The sequence below is a fragment of the Harmonia axyridis genome, chromosome 1 (assembly GCF_914767665.1).
Source record: "Harmonia axyridis chromosome 1, icHarAxyr1.1, whole genome shotgun sequence".
Classification (NCBI taxonomy): domain Eukaryota; kingdom Metazoa; phylum Arthropoda; class Insecta; order Coleoptera; family Coccinellidae; genus Harmonia; species Harmonia axyridis.
In genome coordinates, this window is record NC_059501.1 from 7,939,429 (window position 1) to 7,958,621 (window position 19,193).

The window sequence follows — 19,193 nt, forward strand, 5'->3', positions numbered from 1 at the left end:
TATATGTATAAAATTTAATTTTAATGTATACACTTCTTAAATGAAATAATTATTCACACATAATATTTTACATAATCTAAATATATCAGTTCTTCACAAATGCCTCTGGCGGTACTCTACCCTGACACTATGGAATTCATTGAAACATGCTGTGGCTTCATCAAAATTCCATTCTGTTTCTTGTAAACATCTGAAAAATAATTAATTAGAAAAATACCACGAATACTTCTACATATTACAAAAAAACCCAAATAAATATAATTAACAATAAAATATATGTTTTTAATGAGAAGATCACTTACTCAATAGACCATTCCAAGTTCATCTCCGAATGCACTATTACAGCTTGTAACATTTGCTGTTTGGTACCGTCATCAATGCAATTAGCCACAGGTACCAAAGGAGAAGTAACTGCTGGTGGAGGAACTCCTATCGTAGGAGATGCCACTACAGATGGTGAGGCATTCACAACGGGGGCAGGTACTGCAGCAGGAACTGGGGGCGCTGATTTTAATGCCTGCGGGAACAAATTATCTCATGAAATTAAACAGTATTACCTTTAGTTAGAAAAAACACCGAAATCTAATTTTTTATGTAGTAACGGGTGTTTTTTTTCGAGGTATATAACTTTAAGTTGGCATTACTGTTCAAGATGGCGACCGATTTAACAGCTGTCAAGTGATTTATTCTCAGTTTGGTTTGGCATTTCATCATGAATAGACTCACGCCAGAACAATGCTTGCAAATAGTGCCCAAAATGAGATTGCCGTTGTTCCTGATTTTCATAAGCGAATTTTGTTTAGCGATGAAGCGCACTTCTGGTTGAATGGCTACGTCAACAAACAAAACTGCCGCATTTGGAGTGAAGCTATTCCTCAAGTGTTTGTCGAAACACCGTTACATCCAGAAAAATTGACTGTTTGGTGCGCTTTATGGGCTGGTGAAATCATTGGTCCGTACTTCTTCAAAAACGATGATGGCCAGAATGTTACAGTCAATGGTGATCGGTATAGAGCCATGATTACTAACTTTTTCATTCCTGAATTGAACAACCATGATGTCCAGGAGCTGTGGTTCCAACAAGACGGCGCAACATGTCACACAGCCGTCTAATTTCACGTTTTGGACCTGTGAATTGGCCTCTAAGATCTTGTGATTTAACACCGCTAGACTACTTTCTGTGGGGCTATGTAAAGTCATTGGTCTATGCGGATAAGCCACAAATCCTTGACCATTTGGAAGACAACATTCACCGTGTTATTGGCGATATACGGCCACAAATATTGGTCGATCGAAAATTGGACGTCCAGATTGGACTACATCCGAGCCAGTTGTGGCGGTCATATGCCAGAAATCATATTTAAAATGTAATGCCGCAAGATTATCTTGCGGATAAATAAAATTCATGTCAATCGAATAATCCATCGTTGTTTTATTGCAATTTAAAGTTCTATAGCTCTGAAAGAAACACCCTTTATAATAGATATGAAAATATTTCTGTTAACATAGGGTGATTTGTTTCCCAACGCGGGTCACAACTTTTTTTTAATCAGTACCCTTTTATTCTTCACTTTTTCAAATCACGTGTCGAATATTATATATCAATTTTTCTCTCGAACAGTATATTTGAAATGGACTAAAAGGAATCACCATAACATTGTTATATCAAATATTCCGAGATATTTATATTGAAAAAACCCTCTCATGCTAAATATAACAAAAGTTGAGACCCGTCCAAAAGAAACTAATTTCTGTGTGACAGAAAATATTTTTATTTTTTTTCCAACCTAAACACTCTGAAAAGTGAAAATAGTTAGGACCCAAAAAATTTGTTTCTATATTCCTTAATACTATCAACTATATCAGTTTGTTACTATCGGATACCCTATATAAGTACTTCTGCTCGAAGTAACCCTATTCCTTGAAATTCCAATTTCGACTCACCTTAATCTGTTCTTCAGTAGCATTGGTTATATGAAGTAATTCATTACTGATACAAAATCCCGTACCAACTGGAACAATTACAAATGTTCTGGAGAACCATCTTACAGGTGGATTTTTGTGACCTCCTTTCAACTCTGTAAAAGATCCCGATACGTTGAAGCTCATCATCATAGACTGAAAATCAAGAATTGTCAATAAAAGCAGATTCCATAAAAAAATATTTTTTTATATATTACAATGTATATTATTGGACTATAGGATTTCAAATGTTCTAGTCATAGACAAACTAAAAAAATAGATGAGCCACTCGTATATTCCGCGCCATCTGTCGGAGGAGGACACTAATACACGAAAAAATTATTTTCAATTTGATAGTTAGATGTCGTTGCATTCATGGAGATCACTCGTGACTAGTGGCTCCCATACACGTTACGGTCTATTGGGAGGAAAGTCTCCAGGTTTATATGCAGCTTGTGTGGGGAGATGTATGAAAATAGTAAGTATAATGTTTAATCATTATTATCAAAAAACCTTTGAAATGTCAACTGACACAAGGAGTTGTTTGACACGTTCTTTTTGAAATATAATAAATTTCGATATGCCTGCAAGAGTGAAGACGTGCTGTGTTATTGGATGTGAAAATCGAGATGCAAGAAGGTAATTATAAAATATGAATTCAAAACCCAATTGAAAACTTTTTAACGTCAACACAAGATTTGCAGTACCTATAAAAAGAATATATTTATTTTATTTTCGTAGATATGCCATCACTACCGATGAGAAAATTCGAAAAGTGTGGCTTGAGCGCATCGGCAATAGGAAACTTTTGGAATTGGAGAAATATCCAATTAAGCATGTTAGAATATGCCAGTGCCATTTTCATAGTGATTGTTTGGAAAGCAATGGAAAGCTGAAAAAAGGTTCTTTGCCCTCAATTGATTTGCCAGGTAATTAACTGAAGGAGCTTTATAGTAGGTATAAATACTCATATTTTGTATTATTGAATTCATTATTTTTAGTTTTTGAGAATGTTTTCAATGCAATTATTAGTTTATTGATTAGATATTTATGAAATAAATCTGTATTTTTAATTGGTGATATTTCAGTTAATAAATTTTTATTCTATCCAGAATTTGATTATTGATCCTCATTTCTCGATTCCAAAAGAAAATCAGATGAAAGTTCTTTGCAGGTATTATTTTCATGAAAATAAATTTCCTCACTCATCGATAGCTTGCACGAATCCATTTCTGATTTCCTTTTGGAATTTGAATTTCAAAAAACTTTTTGCCTCTTGTATATGGGTGTACCTACCTATTCAAAAGGTGCACTACAGAATTCTTTTTGAGGCAGCTTTACGATACAGATTCCTTTTTCAATTGAGCTTTTTTCACGAATTAGTAATGTTCTACAAAAACAGATGGCGTTGAAGCTTGTTCTACTAGTGTCTCATCTATTCTCCGTTTAGTTAGTCTATGGTTCTAGTCACCTAAATAACAAAACCGAACCAACAGGATCTAGATTAAAAGTTAACCATACTGCTATTGAAGGTGAGTAGAGATAGACAACCCAATATCTACAATAATCAAATGAAAATAGAGGCACCTTCAGTTTCTCTGAGGTTAACTGTCAATCCAACTTCTTCTCCTTTTGTAAAAATATATTTTGGAAACTGACACATCAGGGCGCTTGTTACTCGGTTAGTACTGAGTAGTTTTAAACATAAATTTTTTGAGTTTGAAGTTTCTAGTCAAAATTTTATGTGACCTTGCACATTATTAAATTTTCCTCTATAAAAATACAAAACTATGTGTGGTTTTTAGAATATTTTCATTTGAAATGATGAATGCATAACTGATGCTGGTATTAAGTACTTTAAAAAACAGTTACCAATTAATTAAAAACAAAAACCTCATAATACATATTGATTGAAAATAACTATGACTTACATTGCACACTGTTAAATCCACTAGAAAATTCATCAAATCGTGCTTAGTCTCTGGCATATCTTTCAGAAAAGACACTATAGAAACATTTCCTTGTTTCAAGAGCTTGAATCTTCTTTCTGGGTCTGTCAACTTGAGAAGGTTCCTGTTGTCGGTGCTGTACCAATTCAGCCAATTTACAGACTTATCTTTGGTACCATAAGGATATGCCATAGTCATTGAAAGAATAGCCTGTTCCTGATATGCCTGTATCAACATTTGTCGATTTTCACTGTCGAATAATGTGAAATACTGCTCAAGAAATTGCCGTATGATGGATCCGGCATTAGCTTCACAAAGAAACGTCTGAGCAGGAGTAGGTAGAGCTACTTCATCGGCTAGGTCAAAACATATTGGCGGAGGTAGGTCCAAACCGTCCTAAAAGAATTAAGAAGAGCATTAACTTGAAGTCTGAAGCTTTTTCGCTCTTGCACAAATTCGCAAAATTTATACACACCAGAAAATTAGGGGAACGGATAAAATCTCAACAAAGTTTGTAGTACTTTTTTTTTTTAGCCTTTTGGCTAATTAATTCGATTATTTTTTGAATTCTAGCTTGATTCTTCAAGAACATAATATCAATGTATAGGTATATACGTTCAAAAATTATCATTATATCGAAAAAAAGATCGTTGTTTCAATGATATCAACTTGATTCTTTAATATTAAAAATCGTCTAATGAAATGAACAAATTTTTGCCAATGTACTGGAAGCGCTCAAAGTGATGTAATTTCTCCCAAAATATAGCGAAAATATTCAGAAAAAATGAGGCAACATCTAAGCGTTCTTAATCATTCTCGTTTGTCAACAATTCACTTCACAGGGTGTTCTGCCTAACTCTACCGAGATATTTGTACCCTGAATATTTCATGTCTCTAACAAATCCGTCCAAAATTTTACGTGTACACGAGACGTACAGAAAAAATATTGACCCGTGGTTCCCCTGGAACAATCCAGTAAAATTATAGCTTCTAAATTTTTGGCAAAAGAAGAATTCCAATATGTTATGAGAAAATCTGTAAAATGAACTCACCAATTTCATTATCTTGGGAAACCTGGATCTGACTTCACTGTAAAAAAAAATTCCCCCCAAGTGGGGTCATTTGGATTATTATTTATATATTAGAAACTTGCATATAAGATGTTTTTCCAAACAAAAACATTATAATAATAAAAACATTAATTCAATGAACGTGTGTGGAAAATTCCTTTGGTGAAATGAGAATCAACTACATCATTATATTCCAGAATGTTTCAAATAATGGACTTCACTTCAAACTAGAGAAAAATGATTTGTTTGTAAGGTTCAAAGTGAAAAAATATCTTCAATATTAGCATTAATCGATATAACAAATTTCTTCCAATGAACAATGAAAAAATTGTTTGAAAAATTATATTCACAATGACATCAAAACTTTGATGGACAAGTATAAACAAATATTATCAGAAATTTCATATAAATATCATTTGTTGTATGGTACTATTTTACAATAAAGGTTCAATATTTTATGAATGAAACGGCTAATATTTGGAAATACTCGATGAAAATAAATAGGTGAAATTTCCAATAGAGTGATTATATCATACGATATTAACTATTTATCTGGTCAATGTATCAGCAATAGGAAAATGCCATCCACACAACCATTGTCAGACAGAAGGTCTCCACGCCAATATTTTATTTCTCTTCAGGAGATTGTTTTTTTTCAATGTTGTTCTTGAATTCTCAACTACCAATTTGACATAATATAAATTGACAACTGTAAGTAAATATTGTGGTTCGAAGCTCAAGGGAGAATCCATAAGAGTTAATATTGCCTAATCAAAAGCAATAAAAAAAAGCAACCTTTTGCTCTAACTGTCAGAGACTTATATCACACTTGATCGATAGTAAAAAAAACTTGCATTACTTATCGATGTACCTGGTGTGTTAAGGTTTTATTTCCCCTTTTAAATGAATAACCTTCATCCACTAACCACAACATTCTCACTATTTAAGATGAATAAATTGAAAAAAAATGGTAGTACTGACTTCAATAAACAAGACATGTTTTTATAACAAATGAAGAAAAATAAAATATGTTTGAAATGTTTTCATTAAAATCCAACATTGATCATTTCAAGTTTTTTAATTATTGGAAGTATCATCTTTTTTTTTTCAGGCGAGTATTCAATTCACTTGCCATTTATGTATCAAAAATATATTATTTTCATGTATAGTCCTTTCCTGTTAGTTTTCCATCAATTAAGTTAGGATCTTTTGAAAGTTGACAACATGTTCTGTATTCAATAAAGCATAAAAGATGGATTTTGATTTTTTTTATGTTGAAACATTATTATGCTGCCATTGTGAATTTTATATGTTAAGGATTGTAATAACATGTTCAATTATGGAAAAAACTTGATATACTGATTTTCTACAAAGCACCTCAGCACAATGTAGAATCATTATTCGGATTTCAATAAAAATTCAAATATATATTCTTTTAAGAGTTGATAATACTAATTTTGTTCTGAAATTGGGAGGGCTTCTTCAACTAGGACTGATTCTACAAGCGATGATTTTTGAATCAGGCCTCTAACATTGGGAAATCATCTCCCATAGATTATTTTCCATAAGAAAACATTATTCTAATGAATATCAAAAACAAATAATTTTTCTGAAGTTCTCAGCAGTGTTATCATCATTTCAAACAACATTTTAAAGCTATAGTAAACACATTCTCGTCCTCGGGATTCTGCAAGTTACTGAGGAAATTACAAAAACATTATTATTATTATTTGAACTGGGGTCATTTTGCTTCGGTAAGCCTTCCGGGAACTGCGACCATGCAGATCTTTTGTTCACTACCCTACTCATTCATAGAAACCCAGGGAGGTCGTCAACGACGTTAATAAAATTGACAACCTCCCTAGGGGCCTTGGCCATTACCTCTCTGGTATCCAGGACCGGCTTGCCCATGTGAATGGTTCTTAGGCCAGCCAGCTCTGGACACTTGCATATCAAGTGTTCAGCCGTTTCTACTTCCGATCCACAGAGTCTGCAAATCTCGTCTGCTGACTTACCCATACGGTACAAATGATGTTTGTACCGACAGTGCCCCGTCAGCAGTCCCACCATCACCCGAAGCTCCACTCGTGAAAAACAATACAATCTACCCAACTATTGGTTACAACTATGACCTATCATCCATCACACTTCTAAAAAAAATTATAATAATAAAGTAAATAATGGATTTTTAATAGGGGTGAAATAGTTATTGAACAAATTATCTCTCTCTTTATATATTTCGATATATATCACTAGTGTAGTGAATTGACGTCACACCTACTGAGATTTTGAAACCAATCAAAAAAAACTTTGTGCTGCTTGAAGATTCCGAAATCTGGGAATATTCGCTTGTCCTACTGGTATGTTATTCCATCAATTCACGTTGTTCATTTAAATTTCACGTTTTCATTTAATTCCTTGAAAAATAGTTTGGTAATTTGAATAGTATTCATGCAAATTGCACAATTTTACAAAATTGAATACAAAAATCAAGGAATGAGAAGTTTTCGACAACCAATTGTTGATGTTGATTCTATGGTAAAAAGGAAAAAATAGAAAAAGATTAGGTTAAAATGGAGATAGAGGGTTACCCCTTGTTGTATCCAAAGTTTGTCTGTGAAATTTGTTGTTAAAAGAGTCACAAGAATGTGGTTACTACAGCTCTCAAGTATGGAACCAAGTCCAAGAAGAATTAGAATTATTTCATGTTTTCCAATCAAGTTCAGATGAATTCACTCTATAACTGTATATATATATCATTTTACCTCTCGGAGGCAAACACATAGTGAGTCGGAGGCCTTGCAAGAATTTATAGTTAACTGGATTGCAAAGACTCACCTCCATTGTAGGATATACTGGTGAACAAATTCTCAAATCAAAGAAAGTCATTAATTATTCAATATAAAAATTTTAAGAAAATCTAAAAGAGTCGTACCTTGTATAAATAGATTTATCTTTGAATTTACCACATAATGGGTTGCCCTCTAAAAAGAGTTCGACTAAAGGAAGTCCTTTCAAGGAATCTAACATTGCAATATCCTTTATCTGGAAAAAAAAAACAATGTTAAATGATATGGATTGAAAGTAGAATAACATTATTTCTGTAAAATTAACTATTATTTCGTCAACAACATGTATGAGGTTTATTTGGTTGCTACCAATCTAATAACAATGATTTCTTGTAAATTGTATTATCTATGTAAAACAATGAAAATTAATAAAAAACTGATGTGAAATCTAAATTACCGGTAAATTAAAGCTCAAAATGGTATCAACTTTGAGAAGGATTGATTTTTTTCATATTTCTCATTCTAGAGTCTTTATCCAATAGTTAGTTATAATACAAGTGCAGAAGGCATTGATATTCTTCCACAAGTTCAAAGACAAACCACAAATGGGGAGTTTTTGATTGAGTCTTATAATAGTATATTCTAAAACAAGTTGCAGAATGGGCTCCTATTACAACACGAATGCGAAATTCGAAAACGAGCGACGAAGGTGCGAGTTTTCGAACGCATGAGTGTTGGAATGGCCTTTTGCAACAAGTATGTATTAGACGATATTTTCTCTAGTTCAGTCAAGTTTTGTGAAATATTGTCGAAATTCAATGAAAAATTCAGATTATACATCCTAGTGACATTTGTATTGTATCTTGGCAGTTGGTGTAACTGTTATGAAAATTGACAGATTACGGAATATGAATTTGAATCGTATGATTCGAATTTTGAAATAATTTACAAATACGCATTAAATTCGTCAATTATGTCTGACGAAATCGATTTATCACCATAGGAATTGAAAGAAATTGCGAATAATGTTGCAGATCATTTCACTATATTCAAATTATATCATTTTGACAATTATTGACGTTTGTTGAGAATTAATAGGATTGGAAGTCAGTATAGACAACCACAAAACGAAAAATATAACTGAAAACGATACTGTAATGAGTTCATTACAGCACTGTTTTTAGAACTGTAATGAACTCATTACGATACTGAGATAGAGAAATTTTTTTCAGTAATTCACTGAATTTCTTTGGAATTAATGGAATATTTCCATAACAATCATTTAGTGATTTTTGCAATGAAAAAGGTTGGTTGGCGGGACTGTTTTCAAATTTGACAGATAAATCCGTTACAGGAGAATTCCGAATACCAACATATAATGAAATTTACCCCTGAAATAAGTCTGAAACTGAGGTATTCCCGCACAACTTTGTTCTACAAGATAAGGCAGAACGAACAGATTTACCACAGACTTAAAGAAAAATAATTATGGGAACAACATGCAAGGAAATAAAGTTTTAAAGAAGAAAGCCATTCCATCTAAATTATACTTTGAAGGTTACTGAAGGCAATCAAAACAAAATTTTCTCACCTTATTTTGTCCTAGATACAATATTTTAACTTTATTCAATTTAGCTATGAACTTCTGCAGGAATGTTAATATTTGAATTTTATTATCATTCAAGTTAAGTGCTTCTAAATCTGGTATATTTTCTGTTATTATATCAATAACAGCTAAAAGTATTATTGGTTTATATAGAGCACAAAAAAAATCTTGTAAGATAGGGTCACTATGGAATTTTGTTAAATCAAGAGCTTTATTTGCTGCATTATATCTTTTAGCCATTGCAAGCTTCATTTTTTCCTTCAATTCTGTAGTGATATCCACATTTGGTGAACCATAATTTACTTTTATAACCATCTTAAATCCATCAGGCATCTGAATGGTTTGGTGTAGGTCATGAAGCTTTTCTGCTGTTTTATAATCATCTACATAGAATGTCGTAATATTTCCATTAGCTTCCCACTAAAAACAAATAACAAGTTAACAACATTTTTTATTTCTCAGAAAGATGACTTACAGCAATAGGCCAAAATGGAAGAGGGCTAAGTTTTTCCGATAGTGTTCGTTGTACAAACTGTTTATCATACTTGTTACCAAACGGCAGCTGAAAATTCAAAGTGACGATATAATTTATTACATTTTATTGAATTTCATTTGTACTCACAGTTACTCGATACCAACTAGTAGGTCCTTCCCATAATCTTTTCTTAGAATGTTTAGGTGTAGGTGATCCTGATCTATTTCCCTTTTTATGATATTTGTTATTCGATTTGCTTGGCCTACTAGTGCCCATATCAACGTCAATATCTTCATCGTACAAGTGAGCTCTAATTGAAGTGCTCCAATCTTTCACGTTTCCTTTGTTTTTCTTATTCTTTGATTTTTTGAAACTAACTCGCCTCTCTCCTCCAGAAGAACGATAATCATGCTCTACAAGTATAAACAATCTTTATAATCTGGGAAGATATATGTCGTTAAAACAGATAACGATCCACCGATAAGAATATATTCTGAAGAGGACCTTCAATAAAAGGTCCAATTGTGTTAACTGGTTAAATAAGACTTAAGAAACAAGAAAAACAAAAAAAAAATATATATGTACTGTATACAGTAAATTTATGAAAGATGGGGATACATTGAATATACTATATTTAAATATAAGAAGTCTCAGAAATACAATGGAAGAACTACAAGACTTGATTGATACTTATGATAGTGAAATACATCTGATAGTTCTCACAGAAACATGGCTTTATCCAAATGAAAAAAAATTCTACAATATAAAAACATTTAATGCTGTTCATGACTGTAGGGACACTAGAGGAGGAGGGACAAGTATATTTATCAAGCAGGGTATAGACTACATCGATGTGGATACAACAAATGTTAACCTGGATGATTGCAATATTCTGTCAATATACCTCCCGAAACAAAAGCTTACACTGTGGAGTGTTTACAGGCCACCAAAAAGTAGTACAAATAACTTCCTTGAACAAATAGATCTAATAATGGAGAGACATAAAAATAAGTGCATTATTGGGTGACATGAATATAGATCTATTAGGTGAGACAAAAGCAGTCACAGAATATAAGAATATCATTGGCATGAATGCATATCAAATACAGAATACCTTAACAAGAAATCAAGCCACACGAGAAACAGAGCTAACTGCCACAATACTAGATCATGTGATAACCAACAAAATATCATCCTGCAAGATTAATTTAAAGAACCACATGATATCAGATCATAAAATCATGAACATCAGTATAACAAATGATCTCGAAAAGATGAAGATCAAAAAAATCGCTAGAATCAAGTTAGATGAACAAAAATGGAAACAAAGTGTACAAGAAAAACTTCTGAATGAGACAGTTAGTAACTTCAGTGAACTAACAGAAATAATAAAGCAGACAAAAATTGAAAGTTCAACAACATATACAATGAAATATAGAGAAAAAAACGAGTGGATCACAAGTGAGTACATGGAGAAACTTAAAAAAAGAGATAAAATGTATGAAAGATGGAAAAAAGTACAAAACGAATACACTAAGGACGAGTTTGAAAAGCTGAAAAAAAATTATGTCAATAAAAAACTTGAGGAAGCTAAGGGAAATTCAAAGAAAACATGGAAAATCCTAAATGAACTTTGCGGAAGGGAAAACAAAAGGGTTAAAACTGTAAATAAAATAGTAGACATTGACGGCAACGTGGTTGAGGATAAATACAAAATTGCCCAAGAATATAACATACATTTTGGGAGTGTGGGAGTGAATTTGGCTGAAAAAATAAAGAAAAATAAAAAGAAATTCAAGGAGGAAGAAACAGAGAAAACCATATACCTAATGCCAACCGATCTAAAGGAAGTTCGAGAAGCTGTTAACTCCTTAAATAATAACAGTGCACCAGGTGAAGATAACCTTTCTAAACAAGATATTATCACGTTGTTTGAGTGCATAGGAGAGAAAATAGTCCAATTTATAAACTATATATTGACGAGTGGAATATTTCCAGAAGAACTCAAAACAGCAAAAATAACCCCCATCCATAAGAAAGGACAAAGTGATGATGTCAATAATTACAGGCCTATATCAATGCTCAATCATTTTTCTAAAATAGTCGAAAAAATAATAAAAACTAGACTAGTACACTTCATAAAAAAACACTATGGGTTTGACTCACAACAATATGGATTTCAAGTACACAGTAATACATTGGGAGCTACAGTAGATCTATTGGACTATATAACAAGTGAACTAGACAAAAATAACTATGTTGTCGTGGTTTATATCGATCTGAAAAAAGCCTTCGATACGGTTGATATTGAAATACTGCTGGACAAGATTTGGAAGATGGGATTCAGAGGGGTATGCTACAGACTACTGAAAACATATTCTAAAGGACGAAAACACTTTACCAGGATTAGCAATACTGTGAGTGAAACGCAAAAAATGAAGGTTGGAATAGCACAGGGATCAGTACTGGGACCCTTGGAATATTTAATATATGTCCATAATCTGAAGTATGTACCAATAAAATCAAAGTATTTCATGTATGCGGACGATTCCGTACTAGTCATGTCAGGCAGTGATGTTGAAGAGTTGGAAACGATAATAAACTGTGATCTAGATTTATATTTTGAATGGCTGTGCAATAATAAATTAAGTGTGAATGTGGAAAAAACTGTTTATATGATCATAAAACAGAAGAACAAAAAAAGATAGATTTAAATAACAAAAAATTGAAAGAAGTTAGTGAATACAATTACCTGGGACTGAAGATAACAAAGGATATGACATGGAACAATCATATAGAAGGTGTAATAGCTAGAATTTCACCCATGGTGGGAGCAATCAGAAAAAGTGCTCACCTACTAAATTGCGAAGGACAAAAATTACTTTATAACAGCTTTATAGAACCGCAACTTAGATATGCCATGCTGGGGTAATGCACCAGATTATATAATGAATAGACTACAGAGGACCCAGAACAAAGCAGTTAAAACGATATACATGCTGAATTACCGAACACCAACTGAACAGCTATATAAGGACTCAACAATTATGAATATAGAACAATTGAAGATCTTTGAACAGGTAAAACTTATTTACAAAGTGAAAAACAGAAGACTGAAAACTTTAATAGGACTTAAACAAGTGAAAGAATGTCATAGTTATCAGATAAGAAAGCAAGAGGCCCTGAGAAATAGATTTGCCAGAACAACCAAGGCACAAGATTCGCCAGTATATAGGAGTACTGCAGCATATAATAGAATACCAGGGAACATAGTGGAAAATAAAGACTATTACAAATTTGTAAAAAACCTTAAAATGTATGTAAAAAATAACTAGGATCTCATAAAAAATTATGTGTTATATATATTAGAATTTAAAGTTTATTTTTGTAACAATCTACAAAGGCTCTGACACCAACATTTGTTGATTAAGAGTCAGGAATAAAGATTATTATTATTATTATTAAAGATAAACAGGATATTATGAATACTTACCACTATATTGGTTTTTCCACGACGAAGGTTTTATTAAATTTTTTTTTGACATATTTTAATAGTTCGTTTTAGAATGCAGAAGTCGCAATTATTGTTTAATGATAATTCACTATAAGATTCCTATACACATTAACTCTGTGTAAAATTAAACTTTATTACTTTCGAATCAAGCACGAGATCAGACAACCAAATAAACGCTAGCATAACCTTAGAAAATAAAAGCACTGACTAGTAACACAGACTAGTAATCTGTGCTAGTAATCTGTGATAAAAGAGTATACAAGAGTAAGACCATCGAGAAATGAACAGACCATAAACAAAAACCATAGACCTAATATCGAATTGATATTAGCTCTATGGTTACACCTCAGTGGTAAAAAGCGCGATTGTGGCGCCCTTATCGGCAGTAGTTAGCAACTAACGATGTTGGTTCGAGGTATTTGGCACCTTAAGTCACAATTTCTCAATTTGAATGAAAACCTGCACTGAAAATTGCGAAAAAAATGTAATATTGATTACAGTGAGTTCTTGCATTCAGCAATAATAGTAAAAGAACATTGAAATACTTTTTATTGAATATAATTATACAAATTGATAATTGTGAATAGAAATTAGTGAAACAATCGAATCATGTTAGATATATCACTTGATTATTAAAGAAGGAAACATTCAATTTGAGGATTGACAATGAGATGGCTAAAAACCTTATGCACCTTAATTGGCAATAAAATAATAATTTCTGTATTACTGACAACAATCCATGAAATCGAAGCTTGATTTAGAATCGAAATCTCCAATTCAATTATATTGATTCATTATGTTTTTATTGAAAGTATGAAAGGTGATAAAATAGAACAATGAAGTGACAATATAACTCCTAAATCATTTTTTTATTTTTTTGCCCTGATATGTAAGAAAAATCTGTAGCAGCTGGCCTAGTGAGGTAACGTTGCTATAGGACATGTGTGGGGCTTGCACCCACCTCTGTTTTGACAGAAGATATTGAGCAAATTTGTGGGAACACATATCTAAAAAATACTCGAGATCTTTGGATGATATATTTTCAGAAGCAATAATACTCGTTAGATCATTATCGTACCATTTTGATGATACTAGAATTGTTACGAAACCGTAATCGAAATCAATTTCATTAATTAAATAATTCTGAAATCAGTCCATATTTCTGTAAATTCTGGCGGAGCTGAATTTAAATGTGTAGTCTTTATAATTGTAGAATGACAATATTTTTGATTTGCGAATGAAAAAAAATTGTTGGCGAGTTTTCGTGAAAGAATTGTTGATATGCTCAATGTACAACGCAATAATATATTTTTAAAATATTCGTGAAAAAACCTACAAAAATCATTACAAAAGAGGTAAAACTATAATATTGTGAAAAAAATAATCGACCATCGTACAGTGCTGCCCCCTACTTATATGCTTCGTGTTTATGATTTTTTTGTAAGTTTTTCACGGATATTTTGAAAATATGTCAGTGTTTTTTTACATTGTTCTTGTCATCAATTCTTTTTGCGAAAAACGGAAAGTTCCCGAAAGGCTAATCTAATCCATACCCGAAATTTTAGCTTTCTAGGAGATTCTAAGTAATGAAGAGATTAATGTTTAATTGAAGCTGTTTTGCACAAAAAAGTATAACAATCAATTATATACATATTCAAAAATTAAGAATAATATCGAGATAGAATAAATTCTATCTCGATGGATGAAATGGACCATTCGATTGGCCGCCTCGTTCGTGCGATTTAACGCCTCTAGACTTTTTTCTCAGAGCCAACATTGAACGTGTAATAGCAGCCGTTTCGGCCTAAATGTGTGGCCAAGTCAACGAAAAATGGGTTCAACGAATCGACTGTTGCAAATGTGCCTGCGGTGGCCATATGAACGAAGTCGAGTTCCATTCATAAATGTTTTGATTATACTTCAACCCGATAATAAAGTTATTGAAATAACTCAAATGGTTTGCATTTTATTTTGAAAACAGTTGTCAAGTCCTTATTGGAAAACCCGTTACATTTCCCAACTGATTTATATTATTATTATATATTTATAATAATTACCACACAGCAACTACTTCTTAACAAATTCTTTATTGTGTTCTTTATACAACTCATTTTCATTTACAAATTCATTTTAAACATATATACATTGATCTTGAATGAAATTTCAAAATTAAATGTTTTTTATCTTCATCTTCATAAAAACAAATGATTATACAATAAATATTATCGACAATTAGTCTCTTTCACTAACAATCTTTTTTACTTATAGAACATGAAAGTGGAGTAAAAGTAAACCAACTTCAAAGCTTATTCAATCAGACTTGATATGTTGTGTTTAAACAGGCCTCTTATTGAAATTTGTATAACCAATTCCCATGCAACTGGCAAGAACCTTCCTTTGTGTTTCTGACTCTTCTTCAGAATTCTCTGGTTTATAGTAATCCAACATGAATTCCACTTTAAAAAATGTTTTCAGGTTTCTCAAAAATTCTATTGCATATTCTGTAAGTTCTCCAAGTACAATTTTAGATACATCACGTGGCCCAAGAGCCATGAAAAGAAGAGCTATAGCCTGGGACGAGGGATCTACCATACCACCTTGCCCTATTTTATAACACAGCCATTGTGCTACTTCTAGTCCTATATCTTCTGTTGTAGGTTCGTCTGGATTCGACACCTGAAAAATAACATGAATCCATATTTATTGAATTGTTCCTACAAACTCATTAGTGTAGTATAATCTGACACCACTAACCAGCTGCTAGGGAGACCGTTAACGCTTCACATGACTGGTTAGGTTTCTGATTGGTCACCACAAAACTGACAGCTACTTCAAATCAGTGCAACCTGTTCAATGAACTATGCATATGCATAATACTCATGGGTATAGTTCATTCAGGAATTAATGACATCGAAGTAGGCCTTGAAAGTCCAGTCACAGCTTTATTTCTAGTTACAAAATATCACAAAATGCTGTTCTTAATACATAGAAATAAAATAAATTAATATTACCTAGAATTTATTCAGTGATTTTTCTGTTCAAAAATGTAGTGAAACATCTTTGTTTCTGTCAATGACCTTTAGAATACCAACTTGAATTCTGCAAATCAAAATATTACTGAATGAGTCTACAAACTCAATTTCAGTTTTACACAGCCGCCCGGGATGTCAATAATCCTTGAATGAACTATATTTTATTTGTTTACATGTATACTCAGCAGTAAGACCATAAAGTGCTGAGACTACTTTGTATATTAAACGATGATGGTAATGTCTAATTGTGGATGAATGACTACATATTTCATTTGGCTTATAAATATTCTCCACATAAGAACTTGCAAAAATGAAAAAAATATTGAAATGTGTCTAATTGAATTTTTAGTTAACATAATACAAACCTTTTCTGCAGAGTAAATAACTCCTTTAGTTGTCTCAGCCGTTAGGTGTACTCCAAAACCTGGACTATTTCCAGACTGTATTCCTTTTCGCTGATCAATAGTAATGAAAACATCAGGTATATATTTCAACATAACTCCTTTGGCTTTTTCAACAACTTTGTTTGCCCTATATGGAGCAACTCGAAGAGCATAAGCTGTACCTCTGACTTTCTTAACTAATCCAAAATCTTCCAGTTGAACAGGCTTCAAATGATATACACTAGGGCATTTGAAAAAGATTTCTCCTCCTCCATTTGGTAAAAGTCCTGAAATATTGAGTTATCAATAATAAAAAATTCAATATGTAATGTTTGAAAAGTTTTACCTCTCTTTTTGATAGTTATTTCTAGATTTTCATCGTTATATATGAAATTTTTCATTGCTCCAATCATTGATGTTTTACATGTATCGACTGATGGATCTATATTGTTACTGGTTACTCCACGTAATGTTGCATGTAATGGCTTCTTACAGAAAAGAGAAAGCATAATGAGTGCTTCTAGATAATAACCTGAAAACATTAAAATATACAGTTGTAAATTATACTGATATATATGTCAGTAATCTAGTAATCAAAAATTACCTATTCCTCTCTCTAACGAACAGTCATGTTCAATCGTTCCTCCAAATAAAAGTCCAGGTTGGAAAAATATCGACGTTCCATCCTCGTATATTTCGACAACAGTTCCATTTGTGATCTTATCTAGTAATCTCACTAAACTTACTTCATACTCATGCAAACCAGGTTTATCATGTGATTTTCTAATATTTATTATTTTCACTGGTTTACCACTTAGAACAGAAAGTACCAAACGTTGTCGGAATAAAGTAGAACCTTGGAAAAGTAGAGTTTCTCCTTTTTTTATTGGTGTCACTATGGGCAGGTTTTTTTTTCCTAAAATAGAACAGAAGATTTAAGCTCAGTAGTTATATCAAGTAAGCATTTTTAAGAAATTGGTAAAGACGATTGATTCTGAATTCTCGAAAATATGGCAAGAAAAAAATTAGAAAATAACTGCTTTGAAGATACTGAAATAAAAGTTACCTTTCAAACCATTGGGGCGCAATGATTCTTTATGTTTTTTCGCTATTCCAGGTCCTTTTTTAGATTTCTCTCCTTCGTTGAACCCTGCTTTACGACCCATAATTGTTAGGATGAAAAAATGAAATTGAATTAATCAATTGTCATAACACAATAAAGAAACTTTAAATAATTATCAAAACACAACGAGAAGAAAGCATCAATTTTATATGAGGTTAGACATGACTTTAGTCATAGACTTGTAAATATTTGTGGTTTTTTTATTATGCTTGTCTATGGATACGACCATTTGGCCAAGATTCAACGGTCGGTTGCGCCACCTATAAACAAACAAACTTGTAAATGGGCAATCTTCATGGAAATACAGTACAATTCACGCGATTATATCGAAAAATAGAAATTAATAACGAAAAGCAATATTTTTCATCAACTCCTAACATTTTAGGAGAAGCAGTCTTGAATGCCGGCCACATAATAATGTGTGGAAAAAGTGTAAAAATAACTGAATTAGTTTTGGGTTTTAGTGTTGGTTCATGTTTGTAAATGTCAGCCCTTTCTGCAGATCCACATTAATTCAAAGGAGAAAAGGAATGAAAAATTTTAATAATTAAAAGATCCTTTATAACATCAACACTTATATGTTCCTGTAGGGATGGTTTAGAAGTAAATTCAAACAAAGTTAATGTTCAATAATACTAGGGTTAGGTTAGGTTAGGTTAGATTAGGTTAGGTTAGGTTAGGTTAGATCCTTTATAACATCAACACTTATATGTTCCTGTAGGGATGGTTTAGAAGTAAATTCAAACAAAGTTAATGTTCAATAATACTAGGGTTACTGCCCAGAGTGAAAAAGTTGAGGAAATTTGATAATAATTCAAAGAAATCGAAAAAGCCAGATATTCCAAAAGTACATCAGATACTCCACTTTATTCAATAGTGTGGAAAACTGTAGTTTTCTATATGTAGAGCTGTGAATAGTTTTATATATTGAAATCATTAGTATAAAATTTGTTCTGTTCAATTTTATTCGGGATTCGGATTATTATTCATTCCAAAGCATAAACTGTGGAAATACCATAAGTAGTTGAAATTTTTTTCCCCAAACGATTCTAGATGTTTAGTGGGTCGCGCAACTATAGATACGGGCAACAATCAAATAAGCAAAAATTAGTGGCAAAATAAGTGAGCGTGAATGTGGCGCCCTTATCGGCAATAGATAGGAACTAACGATGTTGATTCGTGCCTTACTTTGGCCTATCTTTGATAATCTGTGAACTTCAGATAATTAACATATTCGGTGGCCATCAAGGTATCCGAATTTAGAACCGTTAGAGTTTTTCCTTTGGCCAT

The 19,193-nt window shown here is 32.3% G+C and overlaps 2 protein-coding genes and 1 long non-coding RNA gene across 3 annotated transcripts; 1 reads left to right on the forward strand and 2 right to left on the reverse strand.

The window, feature by feature from the left end:
- LOC123670782 (nuclear RNA export factor 1-like) lies at nt 1–13,618 on the reverse strand. The gene is given in 11 exon segments (XM_045604331.1): nt 1–124; nt 127–190; nt 303–517; nt 1,945–2,118; nt 3,894–4,307; nt 4,964–5,000; nt 7,917–8,026; nt 9,362–9,796; nt 9,852–9,938; nt 9,999–10,264; nt 13,345–13,618. Coding segments are annotated over 11 exon segments (1,893 nt in total). The 5' UTR covers nt 13,397–13,618; the 3' UTR covers nt 1–85.
- LOC123670785 lies at nt 2,141–3,035 on the forward strand. The gene is made up of 2 exons (XR_006745986.1): nt 2,141–2,601; nt 2,704–3,035. It is a non-coding gene; the product is annotated as an uncharacterized LOC123670785 (long non-coding RNA).
- Nucleotides 13,619–15,433: 1,815 nt separating the features above from the next.
- On the reverse strand, nt 15,434–18,072 carry LOC123688811 (RNA 3'-terminal phosphate cyclase-like protein). The gene is made up of 5 exons (XM_045627483.1): nt 17,847–18,072; nt 17,385–17,696; nt 17,127–17,312; nt 16,763–17,067; nt 15,434–16,041 (listed from the first exon to the last, which is right to left on the reverse strand). Exons 1-5 carry the CDS (start codon nt 17,944–17,946, stop codon nt 15,700–15,702), a joined length of 1,245 nt encoding a protein of 414 aa, XP_045483439.1. The 5' UTR covers nt 17,947–18,072; the 3' UTR covers nt 15,434–15,699.
- Nucleotides 18,073–19,193: the final 1,121 nt, after the last annotated feature.